General features: G+C 40.4%; 2 protein-coding genes across 7 annotated transcripts in view; both read right to left on the reverse strand.

Annotated features, from left to right (window-relative positions):
• The window catches only part of Dip-C (dipeptidase C), a 935,347-nt gene that overhangs the window by 84,493 nt on the left and 833,242 nt on the right, over positions 1-17,612 (reverse strand). The window lies entirely within an intron of this gene.
• The window catches only part of LOC137654593 (MTRF1L release factor glutamine methyltransferase-like), a 193,108-nt gene that overhangs the window by 53,759 nt on the left and 121,737 nt on the right, over positions 1-17,612 (reverse strand). For all 5 annotated transcript variants that reach the window (XM_068388367.1, XM_068388364.1, XM_068388365.1 and 2 more), the window contains exon 5: positions 8,626-8,843. In XM_068388367.1, the coding sequence (XP_068244468.1) occupies positions 8,626-8,843 (218 nt within the window). The remainder of the gene's footprint in view (positions 1-8,625; positions 8,844-17,612) is intronic.

Here is a 17,612-nt window from a genome sequence, read left to right on the forward strand (position 1 = left end):
AGGTTACCAACGAGCCAGAGGCTAGGGTGCGAGAGGTACTTTTCGCAACAGAGGTGGCGGAAGGACTTTCTCCCGAGGCAGAGGGTTCCGCGGAGGCCGAGGAGGCAAATCCGCAGCGAACCATTGAAAATCCTCGGGTAGGGGGAAGACTCTACATCTTTTGGAATCGTTGAAAGTTCAGCAATTGGGCTTTCACCATAATTTCCAAAGGTCTGGGGTGGAGTTGGATAGAAGGGCACCCTCCACCAACCAGTTTCCATTAACTTCCAACGAAGGAGCTAGCCTTATATGCAAACGATCTATTGCAAAAGAACGCAATCAAAGAGGTAAATCACTTAAAATTTCAAGGTCGCTTGTTCAGCGAGCCAAAGAAAGACTCAGACAAGCGAAGAGTAATCCTGGACCTGTCCCGTCTGAATTCTTATATTCGATGCGACAAGTTCCACATGCTAACCGTTTCTCAGGTGCGGACCTTACTTCCCCGTGGGGCCATCACCACCTCTATAGATCTTACAGATGCCTACTATCACGTTCCGATAGCAAGGCATTTTCGTCCGTTTCTAGGCTTCAAACTAGGCAACCAAGCCTATGCATTCAAAGTAATGCCATTCGAACTCAACATAGCACCCAGGATATTCACCAAACTGGCAGAGACAGTAATCCAAGAATTGCGAACCCAAGGAATTCAAATAGTAGCTTACCTAGACGACTGGCTTATCTGGTCAGACAACGTCGAGAACTGCCTCACGGCAACAAACAGAGTAATAAAATTCCTACAACAGTTGGGGTTCCAGATCAACTTCGAGAAATCTCGCCTGGTCCCGGAGACCAAGTTTCAATGGCTGGGATTACAATGGGATCTACGTTCTCTTACGCTATGACTCCCCAAAGCCAAGAGGGCGGAAATAGCAAAGAGCACGAAACGTTTTCTCAAGGACAAATTGACGTCCAGGAGAAATCAAGAGAGAATCCTGGGCTCCTTGCAGTTCGGCTCAGTAACAGATATTGTACTGAAGGCCAGACTGAAAGACATAAACCGAGTATGGCGCTCCAGGGCAAACGAGAAATATCGAGACAAAAGAGCTCGACTTCCACCAATTCTGAGGAAGAGACTTCAGCCATGGACAAAGGTCAAAAGTCTGGCAAAGTCAGTCCCCTTACAATACCCATCTCCAAGACTCGTCATTCACACAGACGCCTCCTTAACAGGCTGGGGGGATACTCCCAGTACAGGAAGGTCCAAGGACTATGGTCGACAGTATTCCGACAACTTCATATCAATGTCCTAGAGCCATGGCGGTATTCCTAACTCTAAAACGACTGACCCCAGCCAAGAACCAACATATAAGATTGGTTCTAGACAGCGCAGTCATAGTCCACTGCATAAACAGAGGAGGCTCCAAGTCAGGCCACATAAATCATGTGATGTTAGCAATATTTTCCATGGCAGCATCGAACCAGTGGCATCTGTCAGCAGTCCATCTAGTGGGAGTGCGGAATGTAGTGGCGGACGCACTTTCGAGGGCAACTCCGCTGGAATCGGAGTGGTCACTGGACCTAAAATCATTCAAATGGATCTTATCTCAGGTTTCGGGTCTCCAGGTAGACCTGTTTGCAACAGAGTCCAACCACAAACTAGAGTGTTTCGTAGCCCCCAACCTGGACCCTCAGGCTTATGCCACAGACACAATGTCGTTAGACTGGAACACTTGGGAGAAATTTTACTTATTCCCACCGATAAATCTGTTGATGAAAGTGTTGGGCAAACTCAGGACTTTCAAAGGCCAGGTTGCTCTAGTAGCCCCCAACTGGCCCAAGAGCAATTGGTTTCCCCTGCTGGTGGAACTAGGTCTCCACCCTCGACAGATACCCAATCCAATACTAACACAAGTAGTACAAACTCGCAATGTGTTAGCTTCCTCAAAAATTCCGAGTACCCTAGCTTTATGGACTTCATGAAATTTGCAGCTCAGAGAGGTGGAGATATTGATCCTCAAAATACCCTGTTTTTAGAATCAGATAAAAGGGAATCCACCCTTCGACAATATGATTCGGCTGTTAAAAAACTTGCAAAGTTTTTAAGGGACTCAAAGGTTGAGATGATGACTATGAATCTGACAGTAACCTTCTTCAGAACTCTATTTGAATCAGGCCTAGCGGCCAATACAATTACTACAATTAAATCAGCCTTGAAAAAAATTTTCCATATTGGTTTTAATATTGACCTTACGGATTCAAACTTATCATCAATCCCGAGAGCATGCGCCAGATTGAAACCGTCAACTCGCCCTAGCTCAGTTTCCTGGTTTCTGAATGATGTCCTTAAGTTGGCTTCTGACACTCTTAACGAATCTTGTAATTACATACCTTTATTAAGGAAAACCTTGTTCCTAATGAGCCTAGCTTCTGGTGCCAGAATATCAGAACTTTCAGCCTTGACTAGAGATCCAGGCCATATTGAATTTCTCTCGTCAGGGGAAGTCCTTCTCTCCCATGACAAAGTTTTCTTAACTAAAAATGAGGACCCCCAGAACAGATGGTCCCCCTGGAAGATTGTTCCACTTCCTCAGGATCCATCATTATGTCCAGTTAACACTCTGAAAGCCTACTTAAATAGAACTTCCATCAAGTCCTCAGGGCCCTTATTCATTAGAGAAAACGGAGGAACCATCACCCTGAAAGGAATCAGACAACAAATTGTATATTTTATTAAACAGGCTAACCCTGAATCATTCCCTCACGTTCATGATATACAAGCTGTAGCTACTTCAGTTAATTACTTTCACCACCTGAACTTTGATGAACTTACGAAATATACAGGCTGGAAGTCTCCGACAGTTTTTAAACGCCACTATTTAAAACCTTTGGAAGCCCTAAAATTTGCTACAGTGGCAGCAGGGAATGTGGTTCCTCCTGAAGGTAATGAGTCTTAATCACAATGTCTTGCTCTATCCTCCTTCCTCCTACCTGCCTTACTTATTGTCCCTACTTTCGTTTTTGGTTTTGTTTTTACCTGAGCTACACCCTTATGGTGTATTTTTATTTTATCATGTCTGTTAATAGCCTTACTCTCCCACGAGTTGATTTTTGTTGCTTTTACCCTCAGGATTGTAAATTAATATTAACCTTGCAGTTTGTTATTTTACCTCGCATTCACTTGTCATCCCTTAGTTGGGATTTTTTGCTGCATTGTTACTTACCATTCCATCCTTTATGTTAAGGAAGTATTTATTCACTGGATTCCTAGTATGTCCTATTTCTTTGAATTAAAACATGTTTTCATGTTATTTTGACTTTAATTTACTTTCCCCTCAGGTATTTGTTCCAAGTTTTGGGACCATTTCTCTTGTACAATTTCACGGAGCGGCACAGGTAGAGCCCAGAAAAGGGATTTTGACGAAGGAAAAATCTATTTCTGGGCGAGAGACCTGTGCCACCCAGTGAACCCTCCCTGACTTCCCTCCCAGCATGGGCCCAAACTTGGGTGCTATGAGGAGTGACGTCACTGTCGTGGGTTGAGTTGGTGGTAGTAGCGTTCGGTGGTGGGTGTTGAACGGCACCTTGCTGTAACGGGGATATTGAAGAGGAGATATCTAAATGGTGCGAGACCTCTGGTTGTGATTTATCACGCCCCAGTATTATTATGCCGACACCTTAAATACGTGAGCGAGCTGGGTTCAACCTGGCATTCCTATGCAACCTTTTTCTCTGGTAAATTCATAGCAGTTATATACCTTAGAAATGATGCAAAAGGAGCATTTCACTGGGCAGCACAGGTCTCTCGCCCAGAAATAGATTTTTCCTTTGTCAAAATCCCTTTTTTAGTGATCTCGTGCGCGGTCAGGCCAAAGCTAACACAGGAGAAGGGACATCGAAGCAGGCACCCCCAGATTTCAAGGCTTCTCGGGGGTGGTTTGAAAAATTTAAGAGACGGTCTGGCGTTCATTTGGTGGTGCGTCATGGGGAGGCTGTAAGCTCGGACACGAAAGTGGCCCAAGCCTTTGGTAAGACATTCAAAAAGTTGACTGTCCAGGAAGGCTATATACCCCGGCAAGTCTTCAACTGCGACAAAACTGGGCTTTTCTGGAAGAAAATGCCTCGTCGAACTTACATCACGGCGGAAGAAAAGAAGCTACCCAAACATAAACCTTTGAAAGACAGGCTTACCCTTGCCCTCTGTGCAAATGCCAGTGGGGATTGTAAGGTGAAACTCCTGCTGGTGTATCACTCGGAGACTCCTTGAGCCTTCAAGGACCACAAAATGATTAAGGAGAAGCTTCCCATGATTTGGAGGTATAATGTCAAAGCCTGGGTAACAAGAATCTTGTTCACTGAGTGGGTAAATCTTTGTTACAGCCCTTACTATGAAGAAATTTTTAGAAGAGAAGCCCCTTCCCCTGAAATGCCTGCTGGTGTTGAACAATGCTCCTGCTCACCCTCCTTGCCTTGAGGAAGATATACTAGTGGAGTATTCCTTCATCAAGGTTCTCCATCTTCCGCCTAACACCACCCCTCTCTTCCAGCCCATGGACTAGCAAGTGATTTCCAACTTTAAGAAACTCTACACAAAATATCTTTTCAAGAGATGTTTTGAAATCACTGACAGTACAAACCTTACCCTTCATGAAGTTTGGAAGGAGCATTTCCTTGTTGTGATATGCCTCAAAATCATCGATACAGCTTGGCGGGAGGTTTTGAGGGGTATCTTAAACTCTGCGTGGTAGAAGCTGTGGCCTGATGCCATCTCCTCACAAGATTTTGAGGGCTTCCTCAAGGGTCAAGCTGAACCCAAAGCCGATTCTGAAAAAGTTGGCGATCCTGAATCTGTTGCTCAATCTGAGGATGCCGAGATCATTAGACTCGGGACATCCATAGGTCTGGAAGTTGATTAAGCCGAAATCAATGAGCTTATCGAGGAGGACCTAGAGAAACTTATGGAAGACGACCTGAAGAAGATGGAGGCCATGCAACTGAACAAAGTTTAGAAACAGATCTCTAGCGGCAAGGAGGAGGATGACTTTATGACCATGGCAGAAATTAAAGAAGCTCTAGCTTGCTACCATAAAATGGCAGCTTTGGTTGAAAAGAGACTCCCAGAAAAAACTGAATATTTAAATGACGTTTGCCTGAGTCATTTCAGGAATGTTTGAAGAAACAGGCAAACACAAGCTTCCTTGGATAGTTTTTTAAAAAGAGGCCTTCGATACTAGTAAGGCAAGAGGAAGTTTAAAGTGATCTAAAACAAAACAAAAGTGGCAGTGATGAAGAAAATACGTGATCAAATTTAGAAAATACAAATAAAAAAAAAAATGGATGATTACAAAAACGCAAAAAAAAAAAAAAAAAAAAATTAATTTTAAATTTATCGTAAAGTTAAGTATTAATATTTTCTGCCATTGGTTAATGTGTTTTACTCTATGCTCTAATTATATCATTATTATTATTATTATTATTATTACTAGCCAAGCTAAAACCCTAGTTGGAAAAGCAAGATGCTATAAGCCCAAGAGCTCCAACAGAGAAAAATAACCCAGTAAGGAAAGGAAATAAGGAAATAAATAAATGATGAGAATAAATTAACAATAAATCATTCTAAAAACAGTAACAACATCAAAACAGATATGTCCTATATAAACTATTAACAACGTCAAAAACAGATATGTCATATATAAACTATAAAAAGACTCATGTCAGCCTGGTCAACATAAAAACATTTGCTCCAACTTTGAATTTCACTTTAAAGCTTATTAACGGTTAGGTTATTACTAAATGATCCAAATGGTTCTGTTTGAGTTTAGCATTATTATAAACATTTAATGAGGTGTTTTGGTAAGGTCTGGAACAAATTAAGCTATTTACATGCAAAAGGCAACTCACAATGCAAAAAATCATGGTAGGAAAGCCATTACAGAACCAATCAATGTTGTATTGTGAGGTATTACTGTACTGTGTTTGTAGGGGATGGAGACTCAAGTGCTTACAGTGCAGTTAGTGGGATAAATGATAAAGAGGGCCCATATGGCAAAGAACATTCAGTTCACAAGGAAAAAATTATCAATAACTTTTCCAAAAGACTGGACAAGAGACTTCAAAATCTTGGAGATATAGTGATAAGAATATAACAAAGACTTGGAAAGTTAGATTTCATAAGTACTTGGATGGAAAAGGGTAAACTAAGTGACCCCACAATTGGTTGCTTACCTAGGTACCCAAGGGCAGCAATAAAGAGCACAATTTTACAAAAGTGATGAATTACTTCAGAATGACATTTTGGTTACTTACCATCATGTAACAAATAACAATGAAAACCCTGACTATTCCTTGTGTTCAGAGGGTGAAAGGTCTTGGCATTTCTGCAAACAAGATATTACCAAAGGGAAAGAGCCAAGATCAAATAGTCAGATGAAAGTCTGGACAAACATTCCAGATGTGAAACTTCATACATTAGAGATTTAAAACAGCCTCACTACAGATGAATTATCATCATAATGTAATAAAGGCAAAACACAGAATTTAAATGAATCCTTCAATGGGAAAATATGGGCAAAGTGTCCAAAGGAAAAATTTCATGGATTAAGAACAGTAATCGCAGGTTATGAAATAGCTGCATGCGAGCACAACACTGGATATGGAGTAAGCACCCTAGTTGAGGACATAATGGGTACACCTGTAGGAAAAGCAATAGTTTAGAAGGAAACCAGAAGGCTACAAAGTAGTTCAAGAACCCCATTAAGAAAAAAAGATGAAAAGACTTCAGCTAATAAGGGACCCAGGCTATGATGCTGGTAGTTTTTTAATTTCCTGGCAACAATGAGTGAGGTGGTTGATATTACTCTCTGAAAGTGAGGGGACCAGGTACCATAGAAGCATGCCAGTTAAAAAATGAAGCTTTGATGAGTAATTATAGCTTTACATGTATTTAAGGGGACCATCCGCCATGGTGTTTTGACATAACTTTCAGAAATCGAAAATCGTTTTATTCTTTCTATGTATGCAGAAACATATCGTACATGCTCTCCAGAAGTTTCAGCCAATTATTTTTACAAATAATGAAGATATAGCGGTCTTTAAATGATGACGTTATCTTTACTGCGTCGCCTGCATGACTGAGTTTGACAGAATCGTCTTTGCGTGTTTATTTTTTTTCATTTATACTGTATAGCGATTTTTTCACTTATATTTTGAAATCTTGTACGTCTGGCAGAGATGAAAGGCATTGGTAGAGAGTAGGTGAATGCAACTATGATCTACGAGAAGAACAGCCAGAGTTTTCAAAAAAATATAGAAGTTACATTGCATGCGTGTTTGTTTACTTGCAGTTCGTATATACATTGTATTTTCACAATGTCCTCATGAACTTTATAGCATGGCCAATGTTACCTAAGGTCAAAGAAAGAACAAAAAGTAAGCACAGTAACAAAAACGAACCAAAAAGAGAGGGAAACATGAAAAAAGAGTACAAAGCTGGAACATACTTACTAAAAGTTTGGCAACAATGAGAGGCCGCTGGCAACTCATATATTAGTAAAGATAGTGTTTAGATACCTCATTTAGGGAGCCTTCATGTATGAATAAACAATATAAGTAAAAAGTAAGGTCATCGTAATAATGTTTTCTGGATTTTTTCTAAGAAAAAGAATGAAAATTTATAGCAAATCTTTGGAAGCTCAAAACTCAAAAACATACTCATTCACACTTAGGTACATTTTTCTCACTTATTTATTGTTCACTTTTTGAGATAAAGATATAATTTTTGAGGAATAGAAATCCCACAATTTTGTGTACCAGAATTTTTATTTTCCTTTTTCTCTTTTTTTCATGATTATTCTACCTCTAGACGGAGAAAATTAAGAAAAAATTCATTAAAAAATTAAAAGGAAAATGGAAAATCTGTCACACAGAATTATTTGCTTTATATAGAAGTTTTGATGGTATAATTTTCAATACAATTGGTGTCATATTAGTTGAGAAAAATGTAACTAAAATTTTTATAAAAATCATGATTTTTGCTAATAAATCAAAAGGTTTTTGATTAAAGGACTTGAAATTTTTATATGATGAAGGCATTATATTTCTAAAACCTTTAGATCTTGATAGATTCTGCATCAGAAACTGTGGACACATTTTCATAATCACATTTTGATTTATTTATAATTTTAGAATTTAATAGTAAAATAAAAAAAATTAGTTTATAGATATTTTTCAATCAAAATTCTGTCCATGGTTTCTGATAGACCATTACTCTAAGTTTATATTGGTTTAGTTTTCCAAATTTAAGTTAAAACTAAGGAGGCCTTAAAGCAAGGCATCTAAAAATCAGTAAAATAATGAAAAATTTAACAAAAATTATTAAAAATTTATGAAACTTCCTGTAATAACATCCCATTATGTGTAATATAAAAGAGTAGCAAAACCAAATTGATGTGAGCAATATTTGAATACATCTCCCCAAAGTGAGCCAGTCCCCTTTACAAATTCAATAGATGTTCCAGCTCTATTGATGACATTCTTTATTTTAAAGGACAAAAAGTTTGTATACACATAGGAACAAAACACTCTATCACAACTAAAGTATTTCCAAGATACAGGCTGTGAAAATAAAAATTAACAAAAGGAAAGACTTACATCATAATCTCTGGCTCAACATTCAACAAATCCTTGCGCAGAACATATGGTGGATTTGAGACTATGAGATCAAATTCATCATAAGGTAAATGTGGCTCTTTCTCAACAGTCACTTTTTGATGTACCAAGGTAAGACGCTGAACAACTCCTAGAGATGTAGCATTTTCTTCAGTCAGTTCAATAGCATGTCTGCTCTGATCCAAAGCCACACATCTCAGCTATGATAAAATAATCTAATTAATCTTAAACCATGCTATTTTTTATGTCATACAATGAAATTAAAATATTAATGCTCTTCACTAGCAATATGAATTTGCAAAGTACTATAGTCTAAGAAATATCGCTATATAGCATTTAGGATGTTATCTACAAAAAGGCATTCAGTATACCAGCAACTGCTTTAGCATAAAGTATCTGACAACTCTGGCAGAATATTAACTAGGCCAGATCTATACAGTATTTCCATCAGAAGATATAATTCTCTAATAAAATAGAACCACAGACCCAAATACATGGTAAATACAATCAACCCTGGGGTTCTGAATGATGCAGACCTACTGTCTCATTGGCATGGGGACAATGAGGGCAAAGTAGTCTTAGCTACAAACTCCTTTATAAAATTTCAAATTAATGGTTCTAAATTTCACAAGACTGACCTGAAGGGTTTTTTCTTAATATCACAAATTCTAAAGTAATATTTATTTGTCCTAGCTATACAAAACCCGAGGCCTTTAGGTAGGGAATATGTTTCAGAGCAAAACCGTTGAATTATTTAATGAGCAGCTAAGCGAAAGGTGGGAGCCAGACTGAGGAGCCCTGCCCCCTTACTTGTCAAAGTCTCTTCACTTAGGATATTTCAGCTCAAGACTGAGAGTAGTTGAGGAGGGATGTATAACCTAAAGGACTCAGGTTTGTATAGCTGAGAAGAGTAAAAAATTACCTAAATAATTTCCTTTGCTCCTATGCAAATACAAAGCATCCTTCTTTAATTAGGGAGGCTCACTGCTTGGTAGGTCAGAAGTCCCCTAGAACCAAACTGGTAGGTTCTTTTTCTTCCTTAGAAATGCCATTCCAATCTACCTTGTCCCAAATGGGAGATAAGATAAAAACTCCAGCAACCTACTATGTCTATATCATTGGACTGAATAAGCTGATAGGGCCTGTCCATAAAGATTTTCATAAAGATTCTTATGTGGTCAAAATAGGTATTCCTTTCACCCCGTGGGGGCTCACAGTTTAAAGGAGACTCATGAATGGCAGAGGTAAGGGACAGTGATATTGCCCTAGCAAGCAGAACAAAGCGCTAAAGACTGACCATCTATACATATGATCAGCACCCAAGGCCCATCTCCATCCAAGCTAGGACCAGAGAGGGCCAGGAAATGGCTGCTGATGACTCAACAGGTAGACTTATAGGCTCCCCCAAACCCCTATCCTTAGCTCACAAGGATGGTGAGGTTGCAGCCACTAAAAGAACTCACGAGTTTCAGCGAGACTCGAACCCAAGTTTGCCGATCACTAGTCAGGAATATTACCAAATAGGCCACTGTAATCATAATATGCCTGGCATATGATGACCAAAGAGTTGATATATATTCCATCAGGTACTAGGGAGGATGGAGGGGAACTTTTCTAGGTTCTAAAGAATGGAGCTCAAGTCAGAACCAGTAAGTAATGCTTCAACTACTTTGTCCCCAAGATAGAAGCAGCAAGATCCATTCCAAACTTACATTCATATGTTACCATAGACAAGATGCTTATCGTCCCATATGGGATCTGGGCTAGCTACATCCTTATTTGAGCAGCCACCACAAGACCAAGTGAAAAGGTGTCAAGGGGCTTGTGGGGGGGGGGGGGTGTACTCCATTTGACCAAAGACTATGAAGATGGTCTGTATTTTCTTACATTCCACCACAACAAGGGACCAACAACCTGTTCCACTCAGACACCCCTGCACTCTGGGGGGGGGGGGGGGGTGTTGCTGCCACTGGGTCTTGGTTCCATGCATCGCCTCCCACGGGCAGCCAGAAATACAAGTCTACAACGGACTACCTGGCTACTATTCCACTTAGCTACCAAAACAACAGGAGACCTTGGCTCGAGGGGGCCAAGGTGTGGAGCTGTGGCACTGGGTCATGGCCTGGGCCCATGCATTAAACCCAGGGAAAAAAAAGAAAACCTGGCCCTTGGGAGGTCATGGCTCAAGGCTCTAGCATTGGTTCACAGCCACCTGTCCTGTGCCTCACCCCTGGAGAGTCAGAAACACGGGAACTTCACCCAAGTCCCACTTGGCTATGGGGGTAGTCTGAGCGCCAAGCCCCACTGACCTGGGGTCATGGCTCTGGTCCTGCACAGCTGCCCTGGGGGAGCAAGGGCGAGGGGCCGTAGCCCCCTCACTCTTGCTCCCACCTGTCGCTTAACTGATCAGTAAATGATTCAACGGCTGTCCAGCTTTCACGCTGAAACACATTCCCTACCTAAAGGATATGGGTTTGTATTCGCATTGGAAGAAAAATATATCAAATCTCATTCTGTGAATAGGTAAAATGGAATTTTTGAAAATTTTTATGTAGAAGATACAGCATATTTTTGTGACATTTACATGATTAATCTCCAACTGGGAGATAGATGGAACATAAAATGTCCCAAATTATTCCCAAATTATAAAAGATATTTTTTGACAAGATAATTTAGGATGTGTCTATCAAGACTCCAATATAAAAAATGCATACTAAATATTTAAACTGTCACAATAAAATTTATCACTTTATTAATTGGCCAGAATTCATTTTCCTATATGCTACAAAGTAGTCTTCTAGAAAAATAAAAGTTTTAAACTTAGAAAAAAGATAGCCTCATAGTCCCTTACAAATCCTATAAAATGTATTCATAAATCAATACAAATTCACTATAAGTGGGGAAGGAGGGTAATCAAATTAATTCTAGAAAGTACTGAAATATTTAACTTTATAAAATCTTTATCTAATTTATCTTCCGAAGAATTAATTTTCCTGACTACCACATTTAAAAGGATAGAAGGATATACTAGGGACAAATTGGCAAGAAAAGTAAAATATATCATCTGAAAAGTGATAACTGATTGATTTAAGAAACTGAAAACTGACTTTCCATCATTAACAATTGCCACAGCAGGAAAAAAAGGAGATATGAAAATTCTCTTTGTTATGTCATGAGAAATATACATATCATAAAGTCTGTCTTAAAGGTAACTAGTAGCTAATTTATGCACCCAGTCACTCCAAGAACAAGCCAGTTAACCTTTTAATTTTCAATCATATCCTCCAAGAACTCTCCCCATTCCTGGAAAAAAAGTACTTGACTTCTCCAAGGACTACATCATCCTACTCTGTTGAGGATAAAACTGTGCCATTAATAGCTAAAAAAGGTGAGGCTATGTCACAACTCTCTAAGATGAGACTTCTTTTTCCAAAATTTTTGATTGGATGGGAAGTCTGGTCTTGAACAGCAAAAGTTAGATTGAAAAGGATGTGACAGCCAAACACCACAAATAATTAAAAAATGATTTTTTCCAGCTGTGTTCAACTTACCATAAGTAAATACTATCATAGATTTTATGCTTGATATTAGAATGAGGAAAGAGGGAAAAAAATAGTAAGGGCTATCATAACCCTATGATCATGCAGGACCTCTTCTCATTACCAGATCACCATACGTATGAATTCTTCTGGGTACAAAGCTGCTCTTCATAAACATGTAATTTGCCTTTTGCTGCTGAAAATTTGTCCAAACATGAATCTTTCTTGCAACACTCAGTTTTGATTACTGTACTCTATACTTTTAATAGTTTTCTAGTGAATTCTTGGCCAATGCTATCTGGTAAGAATAGCTGTTGGGAACTGTTAATTCTCTACATATGGAATTAGCCATGTCACTAGAGGCCATTCAGAAGGCTTAGAAAATGGTAGTTTCTCTGGATTGAGTCACTGTGTTTCAAAACAGAATTTTACTAACATTTAATGTATTACTTAAATACTTACCTGGCAGGCATTATGCTTTAATCACCAGTCACTAGATTCACCACACTTCAGATATGACATCTGCTGCCCCAAGGAAGAACAAATCACATAAGCAAAGGACAACCAATTAGAAACTTCTGAGACTTCACCAAGTTTATCTGCACATTATTTTCATGAAATGAACAGCGATGTCCTAAACCAGACCTCCAGAAAGGTGTTGAGGTACCAGGTCTAGGAGCTCCTGCTCCTGCTACCAGCGCTCGGTCTTGTACAAAAAAGAACACGAGCACTCTTGGTAAGGATGTACGACATTACTGTTGTCTCCCTCCTATCATTCCTGAGACACTATGGTGACTCAATGACCACCACCACCACCACGAACAGAGATTTGAAAAAGGTATAGAGACCTTTCCGCACATAATTATTGCCACATGCACAATCACTGCCACTAGCATCAGATTCTAGTATACCAAAGGATTCCAATCCTTGGTTATCACTTTTCCCTTGTCAGTGAAGACATTACATCACCAGCCATCACACAGATTCTACTAGCCACTAACATCAGTTTAGGAGTTGAGGATTCTCCTCAGGGAAGGACTGGATAGTCTCCAGTAATCCACTTATGTGTAGAGACCGTGCCTCCCTGAGGGATCTCACGTAATGTCATGATAGGGAACAAGAACAGGTGACACTACGGGACTACTCCCAGCAGTCTTCAGAGCACTGGGAGCTTTCTTTACGTCGATGTGATTCTGAGAGCCCCTCATCATCCAAGGACAGGCACTCTGTGAATGCCACTTTGGACCATTGAGTGCTACGCTCTCACTCTTGCACTTCAGAGACTAAGGCACCTTGGGCCTTCTCAATCTCGGAGGGCAAGAGAGAACAGGACAGCTCAACATCAGAATAAGGACAAGGATCTTCGATTCCTTCTTATTCTGTAGAGCAGAGTATCCGCTCAGTTCCATCCTTGAACCAGTGTATAAATACTCCAAATGGAAGGATAAACTCGGTGGCGGTTCCTGTTGAGTCCTCCACCCTCATGAGGGGGGAGGGATTTCAGGACATGGTCGACCCTTCTCCACCAGACTCAGGTCCTTTACCAGTAGAGACTGAAAATCTTGAGACATACTCAGCCTTGCTTGCATCAGGGAGTACAACGACCTTGGAGAGACTTCAACGGAGTCTATCAAAGGCAGGATGATGGTAATTGACTGACGCTTAGTTGCCCTTGGGGTTGAGACCCGCCTTTGAGCTACTGTGGTTGGTTCTTGTGCAGGGTGCTCTGGATAGGGTGAATTCCAATATTATTGGTACGGAGAATTCCCATCGTTTGAGCCACTCAAATAGATCCAGCCCTCTCTCAACAGCAAAGGTTCTACATGCCGGAAGAACAGAGTCCATCGCCTCTTCTGATCGATCCAGTGGTAGCACGGCTGACAACAGTGGAAAGACTCAAGCATGAGCACGACTCCATGTGACGTCCTGGATTTACCACTAGTCAGGAGCAGTACCATACTGTTCTTTGCTTTGTCTATGGATTTGTTTAATCCGGAGATGAAGAAGTACAGTCGGCCCTCCTTTATCTCAGGTTCTTTCTTCGCGGCTTCAGTTTTACGCATCTAAGAACAACGCAATACTGTACCTATCAAATAGAATCCTCATCTTTGCGATAAAATTCATGCTGCATAATGATTTCAAATAGCCCGCGCTCCTTTACACTGGGTATGCTTCGCACCACTCCCTCCTCTCCGCCCAGCTCATCCGAGCTCACATGTCTGACTTGGCCTCACTCTTCTCTCAGCCACCTCCCGTGTACCACGTCTCTCCAAAACCTCCTAACCCATGCTGTAATACTATAAACAATGCACACACACATACTTATCAGCCTAACCTTACATCTATATCTATATCTACATCTCTATCTCTATATCTATTTATATTTATATCTATGTCTCTATCTCTATCTCTATATCTATATAACGGATTTTGAGCGACACGAAAAATCTATTTTTGGGTGAGATAGCCATGTTGTCCTGATGGAAGGTTCCTATAAGTAGCTTCCTAGGGTATATTTGACTACAGTGATATTCCCAGAGAATTTACCTTTAGGTCTCCAGAATTCTAACTCCTGGCGCGAATATCCTTAAAATTTCTCTTAAGGATATCGCATAAATCAGGGGACGTATATCTTGATACGACACATAGCAATCTTCACCCCGAATAGCATTTTCGCTTCGAGAGTGAAAGTGGCAAAATTTTGAAGGGGAGCCAGTATCAAGGTTACCGTTCCTCCGTTACTACTTGAGTATCCAGATGGCGCTGTACGTCGCCGCCATGTTTATTCCTTGTAGTGTTGAGCAAGGTGCTACAGATATAGTAGTTTCGGGAGGGATCCTGCCAAAGGCATTTTCTATGAAAAGGAGGGCGGGTCCATCAGGAGGACATGGCTATCTCACCCAAAAATAGATTTTTCGCTTCGCTCAAAATCTATTTTTTGGGCTCAGGCCATGTCGTCCTGATGGAAGGTTACCAGAGCATTATTTAGAAAGTACTGTATCTGTGGATTTTCCAAATGTGCCTTAACCTCAGGACGATTATTCCTTGATCATCCAGACCATAGAGACATATGACGTTACCGTTATACGTCATTACTGCTAATCATAAACCATGTTAGTGCTTCCTGCCCCTTGCAGGGAAGAGTCATACTAGACTTAGGAAAGAGTCTCGAGGTTTACATACTGTATACCATATGAACAAACATAGCATCAAAAGCATGCAGGTCTCATTGTAAGCATAGCCAGGTAAAGTTTGTACTCGTAACAGAACAAATGTATTACAGTGAACCCTCGTTTATCGCGGTAGATAGGTTCCAGACGCGGGCGCGATAGGTGAAAATCCGCGAAGTAGTGACATCATATTTACCTATTTATTTAACATGTATATTCGGACTTTTAAAACCTTCCCTTGTACGTAGTACTGTTAACAAACCACCCTTTAATGTACAGAACACTTAATGCATGTACTACAGCACCCTAAACTAAAACAGGCACAAATATTAAAGGCGATTTTATATCATGCGTTTCCTAAACACCTAAAAAGCACGATAAAAAATGGCAACCAATGTTTTGTTTACGTTCATCTCTGATCATAATGAAGAAACAAACTCATTTAGTGTACACATATATGTATAGGTTAGTTTTTGCATCGATTATATTGATTATACAGTACTGTATGTTGATTTTTTTATTACCAATGTTTTAGTTTACGTATTTTTCTTAGGACTTCCAAATGAAATCTTTTTCTTTATGACGCCGCCTGAAACGACGGCGTGTACGCTCAGTAAACAACCACGCTCAGAACAAACAAGGCATTTAACGCGCATGATGATAGTGATAAATAATGATACAGTACATACAGTATTTACAGTAAAAGCATTTACAAAATATGTTACCTTACAAATATAAATTATACAGTATTGTACGTAGCAAAGCAGGAAAACAATTTACGAGAGAGAGAGAGAGAGAGAGAGAGAGAGAGAGAGAGAGAGAGAGAGAGAGAGAGAGAGAGAGAGAGAGAGAGAGAGAGAGAGAGAGATAGAGAGAGAGAGAGAGAGAGATTGTTTTACGTACGTAAATGCAAATTTTAAACAAAAAAAATATGATAGGTTACAACATGTAGACTTTTAAAACCTTCCCTTTAACTTAATGCATACAGTACATACATTACTAAACTATAAAACAGGCAGTAAGAATATTAAAGTAAAAAATAAAGATTGTTACTGTACTCACCACAAAAGAAGTTGAAGAAAAACTTGAATGGTGATGGCGATGAATTTGCTGCACAGTAGAAATGATGATGATGAAGCTGATGATGTGTTCTACTGTGCAGTCAATGATAGTATTTTACGTCTCTTCAGACGGAGGTGTCTTTTCCTGGGACACCTCTTCAACTTCTTCCTGGGAAACTTCTTCAATTTCTTCCGAAGGCGTACTAGCAGGAGGAACTGGCTCTTTTTTGCGAGGCTGGAAGAACATTGTGATCGGAAGTTGTTGCCGCTGCTTCTTTTTTCGATCCAAGAGCATCCTGTAGGGAGTCATGATGTCATCGACCTTGTTGGAGAATTGCATCGAGCGAACCATATCCTCGTCCCACTCTTGTAACATTTCTTTCGCCTCCTTGATATGGTTGCAGAACTTGGCAAGCCGTTCTAATGTTAAGCCCGTTTCTTCGACATTTTCTTGGGTCTCTTCCTGGGTATCACTCTCTTCCTCACTTGCCGATTTCGTCAGGTCTTCGAGGTCTGCGTCAGTTAGGGGCTGGGAATGGCAGTCCAACAACTCGTCGATGTCTTCAGTCGTCATGTCGCCAAACCCGTCACCTCCAATTATGGCAGCCAACTGCACAGATTTCCGTATTGCAGAGTGTTGGATTTCCGACGGAGTAAATCCCTTGTCGTCGTAAACAATATCGGGCCACAACTTCTTCCAGCTTGAAGTGCCTTCTGAATATTCTGCAGGCACGTGGCTATGGTGTACTGCCGCCAGTACGCCTTCAAGTTGAAATCTTCATCCTCGTCATCTTGGGCAGCATCCACACACGCAACGAGGTCCGCCAAGGTATTCTTCGTGTAGAGGGCCTTGAACGCCCTGATAACCCCCTGGTCCATCGGTTGAATTAATGACGTGGTGTTGGGTGGCAGGAACTCAACCTGAACGCCCTCACGCGACAGGTCAGTTGCGTGTCCACCAGCGTTATCCATAAGGAGAAGGATCTTGAATGGCAAGCCCTTCTCTAAGAGATATTGACTGACTTGCGGGATGAAACACTGGTGGAACCAGTTGGAGGTCAGCATCTTCGTAATCCATGCTTTTGGATTATGCATCCAGTACACGGGAAGGAGATTCTTATTTTTATTTTTCAAAGCGCGAGGATTTTTCGACTTATAAATAAGCCCCGGCTTTAACAAAAATCCAGCAGCATTGCCAC

The sequence above is a fragment of the Palaemon carinicauda genome, chromosome 15, assembly GCF_036898095.1.
Source record: "Palaemon carinicauda isolate YSFRI2023 chromosome 15, ASM3689809v2, whole genome shotgun sequence".
NCBI lineage: Eukaryota > Metazoa > Arthropoda > Malacostraca > Decapoda > Palaemonidae > Palaemon > Palaemon carinicauda.